General features: G+C 41.6%; 3 protein-coding genes across 3 annotated transcripts in view; 2 read left to right on the forward strand and 1 right to left on the reverse strand.

Annotated features, from left to right (window-relative positions):
- The window catches only part of skib (v-ski avian sarcoma viral oncogene homolog b), a 31,911-nt gene extending 27,655 nt beyond the window's left edge, over positions 1-4,256 (forward strand). Inside the window, exons 2-7 of the mRNA XM_034584758.1 lie at positions 207-320; positions 466-569; positions 669-904; positions 1,448-1,722; positions 1,827-2,057; positions 2,156-4,256. Of these exons, the coding sequence (XP_034440649.1) occupies positions 207-320; positions 466-569; positions 669-904; positions 1,448-1,722; positions 1,827-2,057; positions 2,156-2,377 (1,182 nt within the window). The 3' untranslated portion in view covers positions 2,378-4,256. The remainder of the gene's footprint in view (positions 1-206; positions 321-465; positions 570-668; positions 905-1,447; positions 1,723-1,826; positions 2,058-2,155) is intronic.
- A 1,637-nt stretch (positions 4,257-5,893) lies between these two features.
- Positions 5,894-14,667, forward strand: plch2b (phospholipase C, eta 2b). Its single transcript, XM_034586168.1, has 21 exons — positions 5,894-6,245; positions 7,169-7,315; positions 8,176-8,419; positions 8,633-8,762; positions 9,674-9,844; positions 9,921-10,014; positions 10,100-10,303; positions 10,405-10,525; positions 10,598-10,769; positions 10,874-10,981; positions 11,307-11,390; positions 11,528-11,625; positions 11,724-11,812; positions 11,934-12,119; positions 12,227-12,334; positions 12,416-12,540; positions 12,632-12,716; positions 12,802-12,948; positions 13,145-13,224; positions 13,319-14,399; positions 14,515-14,667. Exons 1-21 carry the CDS (start codon positions 5,894-5,896, stop codon positions 14,529-14,531), a joined length of 3,843 nt encoding a protein of 1,280 aa, XP_034442059.1. The 3' UTR covers positions 14,532-14,667.
- A 307-nt stretch (positions 14,668-14,974) lies between these two features.
- si:dkey-183j2.10 (glutamate receptor U1) lies at positions 14,975-20,178 on the reverse strand. Its single transcript, XM_034586169.1, has 10 exons — positions 20,043-20,178; positions 19,803-19,888; positions 18,329-18,360; positions 18,045-18,224; positions 17,573-17,796; positions 17,160-17,257; positions 16,848-17,065; positions 16,521-16,740; positions 16,189-16,433; positions 14,975-15,599 (listed from the first exon to the last, which is right to left on the reverse strand). Exons 2-10 carry the CDS (start codon positions 19,864-19,866, stop codon positions 15,495-15,497), a joined length of 1,386 nt encoding a protein of 461 aa, XP_034442060.1. The 5' UTR covers positions 19,867-19,888; positions 20,043-20,178; the 3' UTR covers positions 14,975-15,494.
- Between the last annotated feature and the right edge of the window lie 539 nt (positions 20,179-20,717).

Consider the following 20,717-nt stretch of genomic DNA (forward strand, 5'->3'; position numbering starts at 1 on the left):
CAAAAGAAAATCATTTTTGGACACATGTTCTGACAAGTCCACGCGTTGCTTATGAATGATACCATTTACAGTCACACAGGATCATTTTTAGAAGTTGTGGGCTCTTGAAATCTCCACAGTGCTCCGTGATGTAATATCTGCACTTTATCTCTGCAGAGGATGATGATGATGATTAACCATCTATTCTCTCTCTCCTCTTCCCACAGTCTCCCAGCCCCGTCGCAGCCAAGAGGTCCAAATTCGACAAATTGCAATCTCCGTCAGCCGAAAAAGACAGGAAACCTGACTGGTTACAGTCACTGGCCAAGTCTGCACACAAGGTGAATCATCGTGGACTCATCTAAATGTGACCTCTCGTGTTTCAGCCTTGTTAAATGAAGAGTGTGTTCATCACAGCTAATATAACGTTCCAGAGGTAGTTTATTGTGGGTTGATCCGAGCTTGTTGTTTCATTTGTTATTCCAGGATCTGAAACAAGTCCAACTGAAACAGAGGCCCTCTGCTTTCCGCCCCTGGTCTCCTAAAGCTGCAGAGAAAGAGAAACCAGCCTCTCAGAGTGAGGTGGAGAGGTGAGTCATCCGAGAGCTGTAACAGTTTCACTTTTACAGACATAACATCTGAACTCAGTAGAGTGAAATGTTTTAAATTTACCTCCACTGCCTCCATAGGTCCTACTCTAAGAATCAGGAGGCTTTGACGGATCCTAATCTGACACCCGCTCCCCTGGTCCATCCCAGGGAGAGCCTCGCTCCTGGCAGGGGACTGACAGCCATTTCCAGGCCGCCACAGGAGCTGCATAATGGAGACGTACAGCCTGCAGCAAAACCGGCCCCTTCCAGTCCCAGCAAACAAGCTGACAGCATGGACACCGATGGAGAGATTGATGTGGACGACTGCGATGATCGTGAGTACCACCCATCGCATGGAATAAAACTGAAAGAATTTATCCCTCACAGGAGTCAGCCTATATAACACACATATTTTACAGTTACAACTTTTATCACACATGATCCCCACTGGAAATGAGCCATGGCAGAGCTGGTCTAGGGTGACTCCTGTGCAACTACTCCACCAGGTGTCGAATGGAAGAAGTGCAAGGGAAAATAGAATTTTAGATTTTTGCTGTTATGTAGCTTAAAAAATGGGGTGTAAAGGCAGAGTAGCAGAACTCATTTGAAATAAATACAAATGTGATGAAATAAAATATAGATATATCCATACACATGAATCAAGTGTTGTGGAAACTATTGTGAAATTGGGCAGAGCTTGAAATGATTTATAAATACAGTAGAGAGGTAAATATATGGATAAATGGTTGAAACATTTAGCTGAAAATAAGAACAAGAAAAGCGCACATTTACATCTTGCCTACTTCTTTGAGAAATATCACAACATTCTTACACATTTGTCTTTTCTAATATAAAATCTCTTTCTCTCCCTCCCCTAGGTCCAGAGCCACCCTCCTCCCTGGCTTCTCCTCCGTCAGCCTGCACCAGCATGTCTCAGACTCTCACCCCGCAGAGTGTCACTCGAGCTCAGGAGGGACCTGTCTGGCTGTCAGGGCCCGTTTGCCCAGATATGGACTCCCTGAGACAGATGCTGTACGCAGGCCTGGACAGCAAAGAAGCTCGTGAGAAGCTGCTGCAGGAGATTGTCAAGATGAGAGTGAAGCAGGAGGAAAAACTGGCAGTTGCTGTACAAGCTAAACGCAGCCTACAGCAGGTAACGCAGCCCTGTTCTTGTGAAGTACTACACTGCGGCGCAACAGTGATCTGCTCATGAATATCAGTGTCTCAAACATGAACTTATTCTGATGTTTTTCACAGGAATTAGAGTTTGTGAGGGTGGCTAAGAAAGGACGCCTTCGTGAGGCCATTGAAGCCAAGCGCAACCTGCGAAAGGAGATCGAACGCCTTCGTGTGGATTGGGAGAGGAAGATGAGGGATGCAGAGGAGTCGTGTGAGCGGCTGAAGGGAGAGCTGGAGAGGGAGAGGCAGCTGCGAGTTTGTGACAAAGGCTGTGAGGCAGAGCGTCTCCGGGTCAAGTACTCTACTCAGGTGAGACGTCTGCAAGATGCCTGACCACGAACAGACTATTGATCACGTCCTTTACATGTGTTTCGTTTACTCTAACTGCTGTCTGTTGTGCTGTGCAGATTGAAGAGCTTCATGTGCAGCTCCAGCAAGCAGAATCTGACCGCGAGCAGCTGAGGCAGGAGCTCCAGCAGGAGCGAGAAGCTCGGCAGAGCCTGGAGAGCGTTGTTAAAGACCTGCAAATCCAGCTGGCGCTGCAGGCCGACGGCAGCCCCCCCGGAGACCCCAACGACGCAAACACAGATAAACACAGACAGAGCGCACAACTCACCAACGGATCCTAAAGTTGCACATTCAGAACTGGAGAAAAGGACTCAAAACAAAAGGAGTATGATTAATGGACTTTGTTGCACCTCCTGTTATTGAAAAGAGACTCGACGGTGTCAGTTTTGTAAGAGGAAAAAAAATCTGTCATATATAATATGATATGATACTACATGATATTATTATGACAATATATGAATATAATGAAATGAACTGGAAAGTAGCATGATGTCTCAGCATGTTGTCGAGCATTAGAAAGACTTCTTCAGCGATGAACACATCTCTCCAGTGACGTCAGACCCCTGACGCTGTCCACGGACTCTATTTTGGTATAAGCTATTCTACGATGTGCAAATATAGCCACATAACACTACTTGAATATGAAGGGAAGGAACAAGTTGCGCCTGGTGAAACATGAGCAGATGACGAAACTCTCAGTGCCACAGAATATTGGTACACTCAAAGGTGTCATTGCAGACCACTGGAAACAAGAGACACCAGTTTACCACTATTTACTTTTAATATCCGCTTGCTTTTTATAACTGTGTAGAGGATGTACTTTTTAAGAAATATTGCTTGCGCAGCACTGTTATTCCACAGGCAAGAAAAAAACATCCATATACAAACATGTACGCGTGTATACGAGCTTGTCTACCTTTTGTATTTTATAAACCTGAAGTATTGGAGGTTACGTGGGCTGCCTTCAGGTCCACCACTGTTTTATGCTTTAGATATTTTATGGAAGTGTTACTTTTTAATATTATGACGCAACTTTATTTGTTGTTTGAACATTGTTTTTTTCCAGTAATGTTTTTTGCAACCAAATCATGTGATAAATAGTTAAAATTCTTGCCCACATTAGTGCAGATAAGTCTACAGATGCCCTTCTAAAAGAAAAAAAAAAACTTCGACGGCTGCCTGTATTTGTTGAAATGCGGTACTTCTGATTTTCTATTGAGTATTGTAAAATAATTTATATTCTATAATAATTTGCTGCCTATTAACAGAAAGCATTCATTTTTAGTCACTGGTTTTAGGCTCTTAAATCAACAAATGCTGTTTATATGAACAACATTTCTACATATATACAAAATATGGATATATATTTTTTTACTTTAAGAAAAGGAATTGCACTTTTTAAAGAAAAGAACCTTGCATTGTGCATTGTACTCCCTGTTACTTTTTTTTAAATCACAAGTTAACATGAACTTGGAATTTAAGCATACTTTCCCTCAGTATCCTCTGATGTACATACAATGATATTGTAAATAAGATATTTGTTGGTATGTTTGCTTGCTCCAGACTTAAACTGATTATGAATATTATTTCTTGCTCTTACTTGAAACCAAAAAGAGACTATATTTGGATTTGCAATTTCAATGTCGTATCCCTGAATATCATTGCAATCACAGGGCATTTACCAGAATGGGTGGTAAACCATAAATATAGTCACGAACTTGACCTATCAGTAGAGTTTGTAGATTTGAAACAGATTATAATTTCTCCCTTGATTTTGTTTATTTGAGAAGAATCTTTATTATTTGATGAATTATAGAGTATATATGACACCACAGACCAAAAACTAAATAATGGATTTGAATTCTCTGCACCTCCAACCTCCCTTCAAATAGATTAGAAGCGACACCTTTTCGTGGTTTCAACTTTAGGTGCTCTCGTATATATATAAATATATATATAGACAAGAAACACTTTTATGTCTTATCATTATGATGCCCTCGCTCAGTATTTGTTGGGTACAGTGTAATAGCAATATCCATTTTGTTAGCTGATACTGTTGTAGTTTTGGTTTGGAAGTGAGGTTTCACTTGCCTCTTACAATGTTTTTGTTTTTCCTTCGAAAAACTTGTATAATACCCATTAAAATCTAAATCAATCCTACAAAGTTCTGAGGAGTGTTTTTCTTGTGTACCACAATGGAACCAGTGTTTGTGTATATTTGTGGTTGTGTTTTAAGCCGTGCCATAAGCATAGCTCCAATGTAGGCTCCATCAATTATTGAATGGATTCTCATAATATTTAGTAACGATTCTCATGTTCCCCAGGGTAATAAATGTGACCAGGTATGCGACGGACTATGCTGATCATCTGACCTTTCCTCCAGTGCCACCAGCAGGTTGACCTTTCTGTTTGAAGTGAAATTTATGACCAACAAATATCGACGCCGCGTCTCAAATTCGTCCCACTATCCAGAAATGAAGTCTAATATATCCCGTATGCAAACGCCAACATTTTGCACATATGGAGCCGGAGTCTGTGCAGTAGCGATCGGTGGATGGAGCCATGGTAACGAACTCTTGATACAATCATGACATTTCAACTAATCAAAAACAAACTTACTGGGGAAGCTTACACCTTAATATACATCAGTGTAATAGGAACTACCTAAAATGACAGAAACCATCTTTCAGACAATTTATTTGACGTGTATTGACTTTTTAGTTCCATGTCCCATCCACTAACATGGAGGAGGTAGGGTTTATGACTTGGCAGCCAGCCACCAGGGGGCCTTTGGTTTGGGAGCTGTCATGTTTATATTTAAATTCAGTCTATGGGGAGAATATGTTAACATTTGAGCATTTTAATTTTAAATTAACATTTTACATAATCTATTATGCAACTATTGTCAACGACACAAGTAAAAATATCCTCAGGGGGAAAATGTCTTTTGTTTCATATCACCACATAAACTATTAATTTGTATAATAAAGGTATAAATATATATAATAAAATAAATGTGTATATTGTCTCACCTTGAACCACAAAGACTAACAGAAGAGTGAGATTTTCATATGTACATGCAGGAGCACTAAATTAAAACAGAAAGCTTGCAAATACCTAATATAGTAACTCTACCCGTATATTTTTTAAATAACAGTGGATCTCCTTTTATTTGCTGTAGTAACATGATGTAGATAAATGTGTACATGTACTGTGTGTCTCTCAGTTTCCTCTAGGGGGAGATCTTTGCATATAGTTGAAGACAGTTTTTTTTCCTGCTTGTTAATCAATTGCAACAGTGTGATATACTGAAAATCCTTATACAGTCTGTCTTTACAACAGCTTATTCAGATAATATGATTTCTATACACCCTATAATGATAGGGGCTGCCACAAGTGTAGTTAAATTAACTCATGAACCCTTCCTCTTCTTCTCTGGTTTCTCAGAGGCTTACTGGTTGCGTGGAAATCCCTCCATGAGAGCGGGGCTGAAGCCTCACTCCAGGATTACAGCTTGAGGAAGATTTAGTGACACATGTTGCACACTTCCTCTCTACAAACCTTCTTGCGGTGCAAGAGAGAAATAAATCAAAAAGACTATGGCTGGATCATTGAGCACAGGAGGATGAGGAATGAAGCTTCAGAATGGGAATATTGTTCCCTGATCCTATGTGGGAGGATTTTACCTGGTAGATATGCTGAGACTTTAGAAGCTGCATGAAAGAGGCTGTCCTGAGAACTAACTTTTCCTGAAGAGCCCAGCAGAATGAGGAGGAAGGTGGGTTCATGTGGAGTGAATGGGACTGGATAGTTGGACTCAAATCTACGATTCAGGGATGAACATCAACCCAGGAATGGCCCCTCTGTCTCCAGGACTGAGTGGCAGCCCGCCGCAGTGCTCCATGTCGCCCAAGAAGACCACCTTTCAGTCCCTAGGGTCTCTGTCATCAGGGATGTTCTCCCCCTCGCTGGCTAGGGGCTCCTGCCATCAGGGGAAAGAGGCCTCGAGCCACTTGAACTCCCCCAGCCCGTCCATCATGAGCTCACCAAAACTCTGGCAGAAAGCGTCCATATCAAGATTGGCAGAGGAGTTTTTCTGGATTGGGGGCAGCATGGTTGCACAGCCTAAATGGAGGCTGGGTCAAATAGGTAAGACTGTTGACTCATGAAATGATTTTTCCTGAAAACGCTCACATTAGTGCAGAATATCGCTAAAATCTGCTGCAAACTGAAGAGGGTTTTTTAAACGTACGACATTACTGTGATATTTTAAAACCCCAACCTGTCAATTTGGGATTTTTTACCATGTTATGCTCTTGTAAATGGCCCAAATTTGGGCATTTCCATTTATAACAGAAGAGAAAAGCAGGGGAGCTGGGAAGCCTGTGAGTAGATAATGGGCATATGGAGAGTAGACAATCCTTTAGGATTAGCCTGAATGATGTGCCAGGTTGCGTCACATGTATCTGAGCTTCAGATTACAAACAAAGGTTACCTGCTCTCTGCACACAAAACAAATGCACCGCTTCACAGTGAAGACGGGTGGCCTGGGCCTTAGAATAAAATAGTTGGATGTGACATGCTGTATAACCGTGAAAGCACCCTTCAGATTTCAACAAAGCCGCGCGGAGATGTAATTTAAACCGTTGCGAGGCGGCTGATAATTGATTGGTTTGGGTTTTCAGACAATCATCATTTGAGGCCTGTGTGTCTTTTACCCCCTTGTGCCTCTTATCATCAACACATTAACAGCTCCTTAAATCCATTTGTGACGCAGCCTATAATCTAATAAACAAGAGCTACATGGTAAACCTCCACTTGGCTCGGCTGCTTCATGGAAGTTTTTGAATTAGTCATAATGTCTCTCTGCTAATAACACGTGTAGGTCCACTGCAATTTCTCACATACTATCTCAACAGAACAGTAATGGCACTTTTGGTTTAATCGCTGAATCGCTAAATGGACAATATTAAACGCAAACATGCTACATTTCAAAACTGAATCTGATGTTTGGGTTAGAGTTTGACTGTACTGACCATTGATAACAAATGTCTCCTTGTGCTGTCGTGCAGTGGAGAGGTGTATGTGCAACATGCAGACTGGCACTCAGATGACCAAAATGAAGGGGAAGAAGAAGGGTCTGGTCCGCTTCTTTTACCTGGACGAGCACAAGTCCTGCGTCCGATGGCGGCCGTCCAGGAAACACGACAAGGCCAAAAGTGAGCCATCATCACTCGGAATTCAGAGAGCTGAACATCGGAATATTCATTTCTCGGCCGTATGCACTTTGTGGATGAACACATGACAAGATAGTAGATGCTGTAAAATCACCATCACTAATCGACCAATTAGACCAATCAAAGATTAGGAGAAGAATAAATAGACTGAACCGTGTCTTCTCTCAGTGGGGCTGCAGAATCCTGTTGTCCTTCCCTCTGTTCAGGTTAAGCTTGCACGTTAACCTCATTCTATAGTTTTGAGAGGCACCAACGTAGAGGCATCAACAAATACTCTGATCCCTCTGCCCGAAAATATATTTGATAAATATTAAAAGCAGTATTTGCTCATAAATGTAACAATAGTAAAATTGTACTTTTATGCTTTATCGGAAAAGATCCTATAAAAAGTTTGCTAAACAGCTGCTGATTTGATTTATTTGTTGTAAAGATTTCATTTCATATGAATATATAAGGAAAATCCTTGCAAAAGCATGCCTAAACTCTATATGTATATAATCCATCATAAATCTGTTTTAATAATCCTGGATTTTTATCAAAGAAACTGTGCATTACATCCATATTTGAAGATATAAATAAAAACATTGACAGGGTTTCTGCAGGTTTCTGCAGGTTTCTACCTTCAACGAGTTCAATTTAAGCCTATTTAAGACCATGATGAATCAAATTTAAGACATATGTCAAACGTGACAAAATATCAGAGTCCGAGAATTGCTTTGCCTAGTAGAGAATAACCCTTGAAACACCATGGCATCTCACAAACCCCACTGCCAAGTGTGCTGCGTTAAATTCTGACAAAGGTGTTTGTAGATCAGTGATCAGCCTCCCTTCCTCCGTTTCAGTAACTATTGATTCAATCCATGAAGTCTGTGAGGGGAAAAAATCAGAGATCTTCCGGAGGTACGCGGACAACCGTTTCGACCCAAACTGCTGCTTCAGTATTTACTATGGGGAGCGAGTGAAGTCCCTGGACCTGGTCTCCAATAACGCAGAGGAGGCCCGCACCTGGATCTCTGGGCTGAAATACCTCATGGCCGGTATCAGCGACGAAGACAGTCTGGCCCGGCGGCAACGAACCCGTGATCAATATCCTTTTTTCAACCAAGCAGGCACATGTTCAATCTCTCAATGACAAGAGTTTTAAAGCCCTCATTTCATTTTAAACTGGTCAATCAGCCTAAAAGTGATGACAAAAACAATCTGAACTTAACAGCTGGACAAATCATACAGGAAGCTAAGAATAGTCAACACATGTGAACTCACCAGATCATGATCCTTGTTCCTTAACTGCAGCCTCACGTGGCTACAGCAGACTTTCTCTGAGGCCGACAAAAACGGAGACGGCACCTTGAGCATCGGAGAAGTTCACCAACTGCTCCACAAACTCAATGTGAATTTACCCAAACAGAAAGTCAAAGACATGTTTCAAGTAAGACTTACATCCACCATCCACATCCATGACCCACCATCGATGCTACCTCTGAGTGTTTGCTTTTTTAGTAATCTAGTGTCAATAATGTCCTAACCACTGGGGCTGAGTGCCTGCAAAACACAATTAAGCTACAAGATTTAGCTGCTGACTTTGTTGTGTTTTGTACAGCAGCTTAGAACTAAGCTAACAGACTCAGACGCAAACCGCTCTGTGAGGCTGCGAAGCTACACTTAGCAACACCTGTGCTATGCGCTATAAATGCTAGTTAACTGGTGTTTACCATGGTCGCCATCTTTGTTAATCATGTTAGCATGCTAATTTAGCTAATCAACCAAAATTTTGTTGTGCATGTCCTGTTTATAGCAAAATGACAAAATGCCTGACATTTAACTCAAAGCCACAAATGTCAAAACCATAGTGAAGTTAGAGAGAAATATTGGATAACCAGGGCTGCATACCAGGACCATAACCATATTTATATTTTAATGTCATGGCAATCTTATTTATAGTTTTTAATGCATTCCAGTCTGCACCAAAGGTGGGCCGACAAACAGACCAACAATCCCATTAACAGAGCCACACTATGCTGCTAGCATGGCTAAGACAAACGAATTGAGATGGAGCCAACATAAAAATATGTATAGACAGTATTTTGGCAGGACTGAGTATCACAGGAAGACCATATGACCACTGCTGAACAGATGGCTTCAGCTGCACTGCAATATGTTCTTAGTTCAGTAGCTCACTATCCTCGCTTCCTGATGATGATGGCATCATCATGTTGGATGTTGACAGACATATATCCTTCAGATGGGTGCTGTATTTTCTTTGGCAGGGTGGTTACATCAGATCACACATACGGAGAGAGTTGACTCTGGCTGATTCAACCCTTTTGTCTCTATCTGTAGGAGGCAGACACAGACGACAACCAAGGCTCTCTGGGCTTTGAAGAATTTTGTTTGTTCTACAAGATGATTTCCACACGCAGAGACCTCTATCTGATAATGATCTCCTATAGCAACCAGAAAGAAGTCATGGATCTCCACGACCTTACACGTTTCCTGGAAAATGAACAGAAGGTATAAAAAACTGAGCAAAAAACATCACAATTATTTGCATCAGTAAAGATGATTTCTGATGGTGTTTATTCCACAGATGCGAGGCCTGGCCAAAGAGTATCTAGTTGACATAGTGGCAAAGTTTGAGCCATGTCCTGAGAACCTGCAGCGTACGGTACTGGGTATCGATGGTATGTCGAATGCACATATTTGCATCACATCACATGACATCAAGGTTCAAATAAAACCACTGGTCTGAAACTTTTTTCACTTCAGGTTTCACCAACTACATGCGGAGTCCCGCAGGGGACATCTTCAACCCCGAGCACAATCAGGTGAACCAGGACATGACACAGCCTCTGTGTAACTACTTCATTTCCACATCACACAACACCTACCTGACAGGTGACCAGCTACTGTCTCAGTCCAGGGTGGAAATGTATGCCTATGTTCTCCAGGCAGGCTGTCGCTGTGTGGAGGGTAAGAGCCTGAAAAAGCAGAGGCTCAGCTATCATTGCGGTAACTTCATCTCAACAGAGGCCTCACAGTCCAGGTAATGCAATTTCTCTTTGCTCTTTCAGTGGACTGCTGGGATGGACCCGATGGAGAGCCCATTATCCACCATGGTTACACCTTGACATCAAAAATCCTCTTCAAAGACGTTATTGAAACGATCGACAAATATGCCTTCACGAAATCACAGTGAGTTTCACAACCTGTAACAGTGAATAGCATCAGTAATTCAAGTAACACACCCTCAACCCTCTATCCCAGGTACCCAGTGATCTTGTCCATAGAGAACCACTGCACTGTGCCTCAGCAGAAAAAGATGGCTGAGTACCTGAGAGAAGTGCTGCAGGACAAACTGGACCTGTCCACAGTCAACGTGCATGACTTCAAGAAGCTGCCCTCCCCTGAGATACTGAAAGGAAAAGTTCTAGTCAAGGTAAAGTTGTTGTCAGCAACACATGATATTCTCTATTAAGTGATAAAAGAGACAAAAGAACTAAGTGCCTATTACTTGAAAATGTTATTGTTTATTTTTTTCAGGGTAAAAAGCTGCCGGCAAACCTCGACCCCGATGCTGAGGAAGGTGATGTCTCTGATGAAGACACTGGTGATGATGAGGAAGAGGAGGAAGATGACGATGACCCACAGGCAAGTGAAACATGGATTGATTGATGGATGGTTGGTAGGTTGGTTGGGTTTGGGCTGGTTGGTCGGAAGGTAGGTAGATGGGTGGGTGGGTGGGTTGGTTGGTTGATTGATTGATTGATTGATTGGTTGGTTAGTTGGTTGGATGGATGGTTGGTAACTAGGTAGGTGGGTAGGTGGGTAGATGGGTAGATGGGTGGGTTGGTTGGTTGATTGATTGATTGATTGATTGATTGATTGATTGATTGATTGGTTGGTTGGTTGGTTGGTTAGTTGATTTATTAGTTGGTTAGTTGGCTTGCTAATATATTACCTTTGACTGTTCCAGGATGACAATAGTGTTACTTCTAAAAATCAACCTAAGAAGAAGAGACGATTTGGCAGATCGATCATGAGGAGCTTCAAACGAAAGGTTGACAAATATTTTCAAATGCTTTTGAAGGATCTTCCTCCCACTTAATTCTTACACAAATAAAAATGCAAATAATAAATTTGTCTCCCTGGACAAGCTCACTATTTAGTCTATAGTATAAAATGTGTATTTTTCAGAGGAAAAAGACAATTCGAGTGAAAAACAAGTCAATGTCTGAAGGAGAATCAGACTACAGCAGCAGCAGGGAAAGGACCCAAATTGTTTACCACCCAAAGTAAGACTATTAATCATTGAATTTAGATGCTTTAGTAATCTAATGTTCCTTGTATAGTTTGTCACACTTGTACTGTGTGTCTGTAAATGTTCCACCAGGAAGAGGAAAACAATGAGGCTGTCTCGAGCTCTTTCTGACCTGGTCAAATACACGAAATCTGTTCGTGTCCACGACATAGAATCACAAGGTAAATTCAAAAGAAATTAAAGCGAACATCCAACTTGTTTGCATATATTTATCATCAATAAATGAGACTATTCATTGTAAGTTTTGAGAATGGATGCTTGATGCTATTTTGTCTCTGGAAGCGTTTTTGAACAGTTGGCAGGTCTCGTCCCTCAATGAGACTGTTATGAACCAGATCTTACAGCTGAAGCCAGGTGAGCTGGTGCGTTTCAACCAGCGCCAGCTCCTCAGAGTCTACCCATCCAACTACAGAGTGGACTCCAGCAACTTCAACCCTCAACCATACTGGAATACAGGATGCCATATGGGTCAGAACATAAGAGACTATAGCAGTGCCTCAGTAAAAAAAAAAACAATACGATTTCAGTTTTTTATTGTTGCAGCTTTTCATTTGTTTGTGTTTGTTTGATTTTAGTTGCGATGAACTATCAAACAGAGGGACGCATGCTCGAACTGAACCAAGCCAAGTTCTCAACCAATGGAAACTGTGGTTATATTCTGAAGCCTAAGTGCATGTATAAAGGTATGTGTATGATGCAGTTTGTGAGGAGTGAATGGCAGCTGTCATTATGTCAAGACGTGTAAACCTTTTTGTTTTGATCAGCTGCCTTCAACCCCATGTTGGAGGATCCTCTGCCGGGACGCAGAAAGACACAGTTAGTGCTCAAGATCATCAGTGGACAGCAGCTTCCCAAACCTAAAGACTCCATGTTTGGGGACAGAGGAGAGGTGAGGTCAAAAATATCAGACATGGAAACATTATTATGAACCCTGAAAAACTTTTATCTCTAAAATCGTCCCCATTTTTTTAAACTTTCAGATTATTGATCCCTTTGTAGAGGTTGAGATCATCGGTCTAAGTAATGATTGTTCCAAGCAGCAGACCAGGGTCGTGGATGATAACGGTATCTGTGCACACTAAAATTCAGGTCAGGCCGTACCAAGTTTATGCTTTTCAGCCTGTGTAACTGCCCTTCTATCATCACTCAGGTTTCAACCCGATGTGGGAGGAGACCCTCGTCTTCAATATTCAGATGCCACAGATTGCCCTGGTGCGTTTCCAGGTGTGGGATCATGATCCCATTGGGCAAAATTTCATTGGACAGAGGACTGTGGCTTTCACCAGTATGATGCCAGGTACATGACATAGAAAGATCTAAAGTAAAAGTTCAATTAATTATACAAGACTCCGCAAGAAGTTGCTGCACTTAGCAAAGAAAAAGCCTCAAACCCTTCATAAAACTAGGACTTGTCAGTTTTACAAAACATCATATTTCCCAAAATCTTAAATTATTCTTTTATTATGAATAAATGTGTTGTGCTAAATTTTCAGGTTATCGGCATGTGTACCTGGAGGGGATGGCAGAGTCATCCATTTTTGTTCATGTTGCTATCTATGATATAACAGGAAAGGTGAGCAGTTTCAAAATCTAAAACATACATATCAAATTTCAGTTTAATTTTAAAAAGTATATCTTAAAACCTTTCTGTGTCCTCTACAAAACAGATCAAACCCTCGAATGCAGTGCAAGCTGCCAGAAAACACATCCAGAAAGCAGCTAAGAAGCACATGAAGGGTCCTCCACGGCAGACGTCTCTGGACTTCTCCGTCCAGTCCTCGGAAGATGGACGTGCTCTCTATTTCCGCAAGGATCTGGATAACATCTCTCAGGACAGCAGGAACGGGGAACTGTCTTTTCTGGCACAAGGGCCAGCAGCCAAGGGTGCCATCCACAAAGGGGCCATGAGCGAGCCAGTGAGGCGAGCTCACAGAGTTAAAATTCATGAATCAGCCGAGACAAGGAGACGAATCTTCAGCCGGATGTCCTCCACTGACTCCCACCACATGGGGGCTGCTCCCTGTGTGATAGCCGAGAGCTTTGACCTTGAGACCTCTTCCCAGGCTTCGTGTCCAGACGGTCCTGCTCCCGACAGCCAAAATCCAATTCAAGAAGAAGCAGAGAATGAACTTCATGAACCACCAGAGTCAAGCTGTGCAGAGCAGGAGACCGTTCACACAATAAAACAAGAGGAGCCTAAACCATCAGACAAATTACCAGTAGAACCAGAAACTGGTACAGACCCCGAAAAACCACGAGAAACTCAGAGTTTGACTGATTCACTCCCTCAGCATCAGCCTGTGCCACAGCCTCTTTCCCAGCCTGAAGCCAAATCTAGTCCGCTTATCCCTCCACCTTCCCCTGCCAGGGTAAGACGGACCCTGGAGGCTCCAGCCACACCCCGGCCATTTACCCTGATACGGACAAAGGCCCGCTCACGTAGTTGCCCTCGAAAACCAACTACCTCCCCTCACATGGTGAACCAGAAACCTGCTTTCCAATGGCAGACGCATCGAGCACCAATATATGGCAGCTACAGTAACCAGCTGAAACAGGTACCCAACGGTCTCTGCCTGTCGGACAGCACATCAGGCAGCAGCGGCGGCAGCACAGACAGCCTGGAGTTTGTGCCCTCCTGTGTGCCAGCTGACGCAGGGCAACGTGAAGGGACTCTGCAGAGGGAGATGAGGACCCTGTTTGACCAAAAGATTCGAGAAATCCACTGTAAATCGCCACTTTTTCCCGATGGTGAGTCATGAATCAATTGTGATTCATATTTGGAAATTAAAATAAAAACAGATACAAAAGTCAAGTGGTTGTATTAAATCCTGTTTTTTGTTTTTAACTTCTGTGTGTGTTTTAGATCATACGACAGATTAGATTTGAGACTTCAAAGACAATATTTTCCTTCAGATGAGGAAGATGAGCAACGACGAAAACACAAAGGAGTGCAAGAGGACAAAAAAAAGCTTCACTTCTGCTGCAGCAACTTTCCCCAGTAACAGTAACAATTTGCAGGAACTCCATGCATTTCCAACAAAGTTCTCTAAGAAAACATTTTTTCCCTCCAAAAAAAGCCCTGGTCATGATCTCCTGCATTACTGCCACTTGGTGGACTGGAGTGGAACAGATTGTCATAGACATTAGTCAGGCTGATTTGCCTCATCTCCATCTTTTGGCCATGATGGAAATACATGTGAACAATAAAATTATTTCCTAATACTAAAAATTCCAGGGAGTTTGGATTTAAAAACAAATAAGAGGAAAGTCATAAAGCAGTTGTGATTTACTTTCTAGATACATGAAGACATGAAGCAGAGTTACACAGTTAGAGTTTTTATTATTTTAGGCCTGCTGTGATGTTTACAATCCACACTGTTGTATTCATTATGCTGGGATGTTTACAGACAAAAGTTTGTATGCATAAAATAATTTTTCAAAATAGTTTGTTGATTTCATTTGATGCCATTGCCAACTGAGTCATAAAAAGGTTACTTAGAAAATACATGATCACTGTTAGTCATTTTTTCAAGTGTAAACATTTCAACAAGTATCATTCATAGTATTTAAACTATGTTTGCTTTTTCATCGAAATTGTAGCATTTGTACTAATATCAATAAACTGATTATTTTAATAAAGTGTGAGTTCTTAAATTTTTTGTTGTAAAAGTTATGAAGTTCAAAACCCAATGTTTAATTAATGCTATGATTAATGTGAATAATTCAGGTTTCTGTTAAATATTGGAATTAATTGTGAAAATTTTTTCACACAAGTTAGAAGACATAATCAGAGTTTTGTTGCTGTCGTTAAAACTAAACAAATTTCTGACATCAACATAATGTCTATGCTTTTTCTTTATCCATGTCTACATTTTCCTGGGGTTTGTTTGCATTGATTGTCCTCAAGCGCAGACTCAGTTCTTCAGTCAGCACAGTGCAGCAGGACTTCTGAGGGAAGGACATATTAATAGAAACAAAAGAAACAAATCAGTTTATTAATACATGGATGAATTTTATGTAAATGTTTCAAACAACACTAATACCAAGAAGCAGCTTGCAACACAAAACTCACTTAACAAAATTATGAATTCAAGTCAAACAGTGAGAAAGTACCCAGATAGACACCATAGAGATTTTGGCATTTCTAATTTGTCTTATCTCTTGTGCCAGAATCTTGTGGCAAAATCTTGGAGGGGACTCAAAGGCTTTGGTAAATATTGGGGTCCGATGCCAAGATATGCCAGTGTTAATGAAACACATATGAAAGAGATTTAGAAAACGGTCTGTATGTAGACACAAAAGTTAAAAGTGGTCCTTTACTAGATTCATTACAAGATGTTCATTGATAATGATCAATTAGTTTCGCTTTGCTAAAAGTTTTATCGAACAAGAATTTGCAACAAACATGTGCCTCAAAGCATCCAGACAAATGTTTGGCCTGTGTGTGGAAGTACAACTGTAAGGTTGTGTCTTCTGCATTTGAGCGTTTGGATGCATTTGAAGCAGTAGTGTGGTTTACGAGTGCACATGAACGTACCCTCTGCTCCCCTGCACTTCTGCGACTCTTGGAGGTGAGCTCCTGGATGGCCAGCAGTGCTCCCAACCCCAAGCCCAGAGAAAGAACCAGGAACATCCCCTTGAGGCTGTGCGGGTGAGCGGCTGAAGACTTGGCCTTGTCTGCGATGCAACTGCTGGCCCACCACTTGCCTTGCAGGTAAGCCAGCTCTCCGGCCTCACTCAGTTGAAGGATGGCTACACTGAGGTTCTTTATCAAGGGGGAACCTTGGAGACAATGACATGTTTAATTTTAGCTACACCATTTAAAAAAATTATTACTATTTCTTGAGATTACAAAGTGAGCAGCCTCACCAAGAGAGGTAGCAATGCTGTATCCTCTCATGCCGATGACTTCATGAGCTCTGAGCAGTTCACAATGCCGTGCTACTGCCAAGTCCAGGGAGACAGACTCTCCAATAAAAGCAAAGTTGCCCTCTTTTGCTCGCCGGACCCCTTCGTCCATCGAAGACACAAAACTCTTAGTTCTCTCCATGTGCTCATAGATTCTCCGATAGACCGGGTTGTTTGAATTCTGGGTGAAGAAAATGGTCAGAGCGAAAAAAAACTGAGATTAGTGATCCAGTGCACCAGAGGTAATTCAAGTCTTAAAATCTGAGAGATCAACATCTTCATTCTCACCTTAAAGAAGGCAAGGGTGGACGATCCAGCCAGGCAGCCATACTCTATTGTGTCCTGATTGGCCAAGTCCTCAAACCCTTTCACCATCAGCTGATTGGACTCCTGGCTCTTAGGGGAGCTGAGGTTGGAGAAATAACAGGACAGGAGGACGATGGTGAATAACCACCAGCTGCAGCAGACAACACGCCCCGACAGAGCTCTGGGGTGAGGACCAACGCCTGAAAACACACACAAAAATAACACAGAGACAAATGAGCCTCTTTGTGAAGTCCAGAGATTGTGATCTCAGTTTGTTGTAGTGTCTGGTTTTACCTTGAAGAGTCAGAGCTCCAGCTGTGTACCACAGACTGTGGAGGAGGCTGAATCTGTTCTCTTCAGTCTGAGGCTGACTCCACTCACATGGGCTGAGTCTGCATTCATAAAAAAAAGATATGTTATTTATGTAACAGCACTGCTGGCAAAGAGAGGAAATATTAGCAGAAAAATGAGTAGATAAAATAAGTAGATATGAAAATAACTACATATGACAATATGTTACTTTGGTTGCTAGGGGTCTTTTGATTGAAATAATAGTTGTCATCACCATCATTGCTGATGAGAATCTTGCTGACGTATTTTAGTTTTATTCATGTTACGCATGCACCAAATGGCGGTGAATAAACGTGATCAATTAAATTGAGTTTACAGAAGTTACATAAATCACAAATTCAACTAGTATCACCAACCTGGTGACTATAAAGATGCTTGCAGCCGTCCCCAGATAGGCAACGAGGATGCCAACCCAGGTCTCGGCTGTAAAGGGGGAGAGGAAATCGAAGAGGCCTGATTCCTCTGAGATGTCCTTCCTCAGCAGGAGGCTGATTCCTGTCTGCATGAATGGTTTGGTCATGCCCACAGCTTTCTCTCGCGCTGCAGTGAGAGTCAGTGGAGCGATTGCAAGGTCTGCTTCCTGTAGGGAAGTCATAAATACATTTGACATTAGTTAAACACTATTAAAGGCTTTGCAGTTTATTTATAGAAAGTCCATGTGGGCTTAAAGAGTTTTTAATTTCCGCAACAACATTGTTCACGCCACATATTTTTGCTTATTCCGAATGCATCAATTGCTAATCACAGATGCCAGCTGGGTAATTCAAGCTTGTGCAGAGTGCTTTCCTGGCCCATGACCTCTTCAAATGCCAGTTTTCATGTACTCACCCCTCTCACCACCTCTCCAATCATCCCATTCCAGTTGCCGTTGTCATCCTGCCGGCCATACGAACCATCCTTCACCAGCTGCACTCTGTACTTGAAGCCCAGTTTCTTGGCTACTTCCGACAGCAGGTCCATACAAAAGCCTTCCAGTTGTGAGCCCTTGGAAACCGTATATGGCTCTTGCTATAAGGGAACATGTCAAAAGTCAATCAGTGAAATGTAATCTTCAGTCTTGTATTCACAGGGATGTGAAGTTTACACAAGGCAGAAAGGAATAGATGAACTACCTTTATTGTTGTGATTCTCAGCTCTGTTGGCACTGATGGTGAGTGAGGGAGGAAGACAAGGAACAAGTTCAGACCAGTCGTTCACCAACTTCTAAACCTTTTTTTAAAGGTGTTGTTTTATGAGCTGTCAACTGCAGCACGACTGTGTATCTAACAGGGTTTTAGTGGCGATAGTGATTTGGCTCTAAGGATGACAATGCTGGGCAGTTGGTTGGCTGGTCGCACCACCACCTTGTTAGAAGGATAAACATGGAATTGTTTACGGCCCCCAGAGATTGAATCCTACTGACTTGGGTGATCCCCTGGCCTCAATTTTCAAATAGGTCACATACTTTCTCTACTTAGAATATCTGTCTGTAGTGAAAGGTTTAGATCTTTCACTTATTATCTTATCTGATCTTAGAAGGAGTCAATTGTATGTTATTCTCTTTTTTAATGAGATAAAATATTATTAAAAATGTAAAATAAATAATGGAAAGCACCATCCATCATTTCTGGACTGAAACTGAAAAGTTGGAATGGTATCAAATATTTAGTTACATTACAGTGAAAGTGTAACTCCAGGTTTTATTATTCACCCACAAACATTTCTCAGACCTGATGTTCATCCTAAATTGATCAGAATCAAAGACGTCGGTGCAGAGACCATTTTCACTCTCTAATCTGACATCATGATGTGTCTGAGGTGGAGCTTGTGGATGCCTGTTTTTGATCTTCTTGTCACGACAAGTTTCCGGTATCCTAGCGATCTGGCCACTCTCCTCTTCTTAAAAAAAAGTTTGTAGACTTCAATCTATTTGGAGCAGTGTGTCAATTCAAAGAGTCTCAATGCCATGGCACTGTGAGATGGGAGGGCAGTCAAAGAGTATCAAAAGCCTCAATTCAGGCCAAGCCCTCAGGGATCCGTCGCCACAGGGTGATCCTGACAACCGTCAGATCCTCCTTTTCAAAAGATGACACGTAGACAAGCTCTTCAAACCCCTGTCACTGTTTGGCCACTCCGAACACAGGGTCTTTGTTCGCTCCATACACTGGATTTATTACCATTTTTTTGTGAGGGTTTCAACTGGCTTGCTTCCTCATGTTGTTTTTCTACAAGAGTTGGACAGGATGTGGCGCTACACTTTGATATTCATCCCATCTGACAGTTTATGTATTTAAGTCTTGTCAAGCCTGAAAAACTTTGATCAAATCCAGCAGTAATAACGTTTGAAAATTTGGTTGAGGAAAAATCTGCCACCACAATGAAATACAAATACAGTGTGCGATCAAACTTAATAATAAATGTCAGTATCCGTAAATAAAAGCTTATTTTTTAATAATATTTTTTTTATTAAAATCAGTCTGATCTGCACTGCACATTCACTCACTTTCATTTGAGTTATAAAAAGAAAAACTCAATATACATCTACATTGTTCTAATGTGTTAGTGCTATTTCTCAGTAAAAACCTGAGGTGAATAAAATGTTCTTACCTGCAGTACACAATCCCATGTCCATGAAGCACCCAAAAGACAACACAAAGAACCCAAACAGCATCTTGTCTGTGCTGATTTGCAGCCTACGAGTTATAAAGACAATCAGTGATGGTACACATGGATAAACACAAATAATAGTAAAATAAAAGAGTTTTCTAGGAAGCAAGATGTGGATCAAGTCATCACATTAAATTGATTAAAACGGACAATCACACATAAGATCGATGGACTTATTACCTGACAAGAGTCCAAGATGTGACTGCTGGATTGGCACGTCAGGCTTCAGACTGACCCCGGTGCAGCTCGACTGCGATGCAGCGTGATGTGAAGTTGTTCACATTCAAATGTGTTAAGACGACCAACAAAGTGTTTGTGGGAGGAGAAAGTGTCAACATGTTGAAGGGTTGGGGAGAAGCAGCATGAAGTATGATTCAGCCTCCACTGTGGATTAGAATGTGTTTGTTCACACTAGAAATGACCATGTTAAATATCTTGATAATATAAATGAATAAGAAAACATCTGATTCACATCATATTGTTAGAATATCACATGTTTTATGAGATTTATGTTTGACATGAGGTTAAGAAAAGTGAAATATTTTAATATATATCACACAATGCATACTGACATCACTTTTATTATTCAGGGTAGTTTTACTGTGAGGCAATAAATTGATGGACGTTCCACAGTTTGACCTGTTGACCACTGAGCTGCTCCACTGAGACAATCAGGGTTAACTGTTTTGTTCAAGGGCTCCACAGAGGTGTTGATGCAGGAGCCACTGGTTTTCACTTGTACCACAGATTCAATCCTGCTGTTACTTCCAGTCACATGCTCACTTCTCGAACCTTACGACCACCAATGAATTCAAATAAAGCTGCTGGCATGGCAAAATGATTTTATCTCAGAAA

This window comes from Hippoglossus hippoglossus, chromosome 5 (genome assembly GCF_009819705.1).
Source record: "Hippoglossus hippoglossus isolate fHipHip1 chromosome 5, fHipHip1.pri, whole genome shotgun sequence".
NCBI lineage: Eukaryota > Metazoa > Chordata > Actinopteri > Pleuronectiformes > Pleuronectidae > Hippoglossus > Hippoglossus hippoglossus.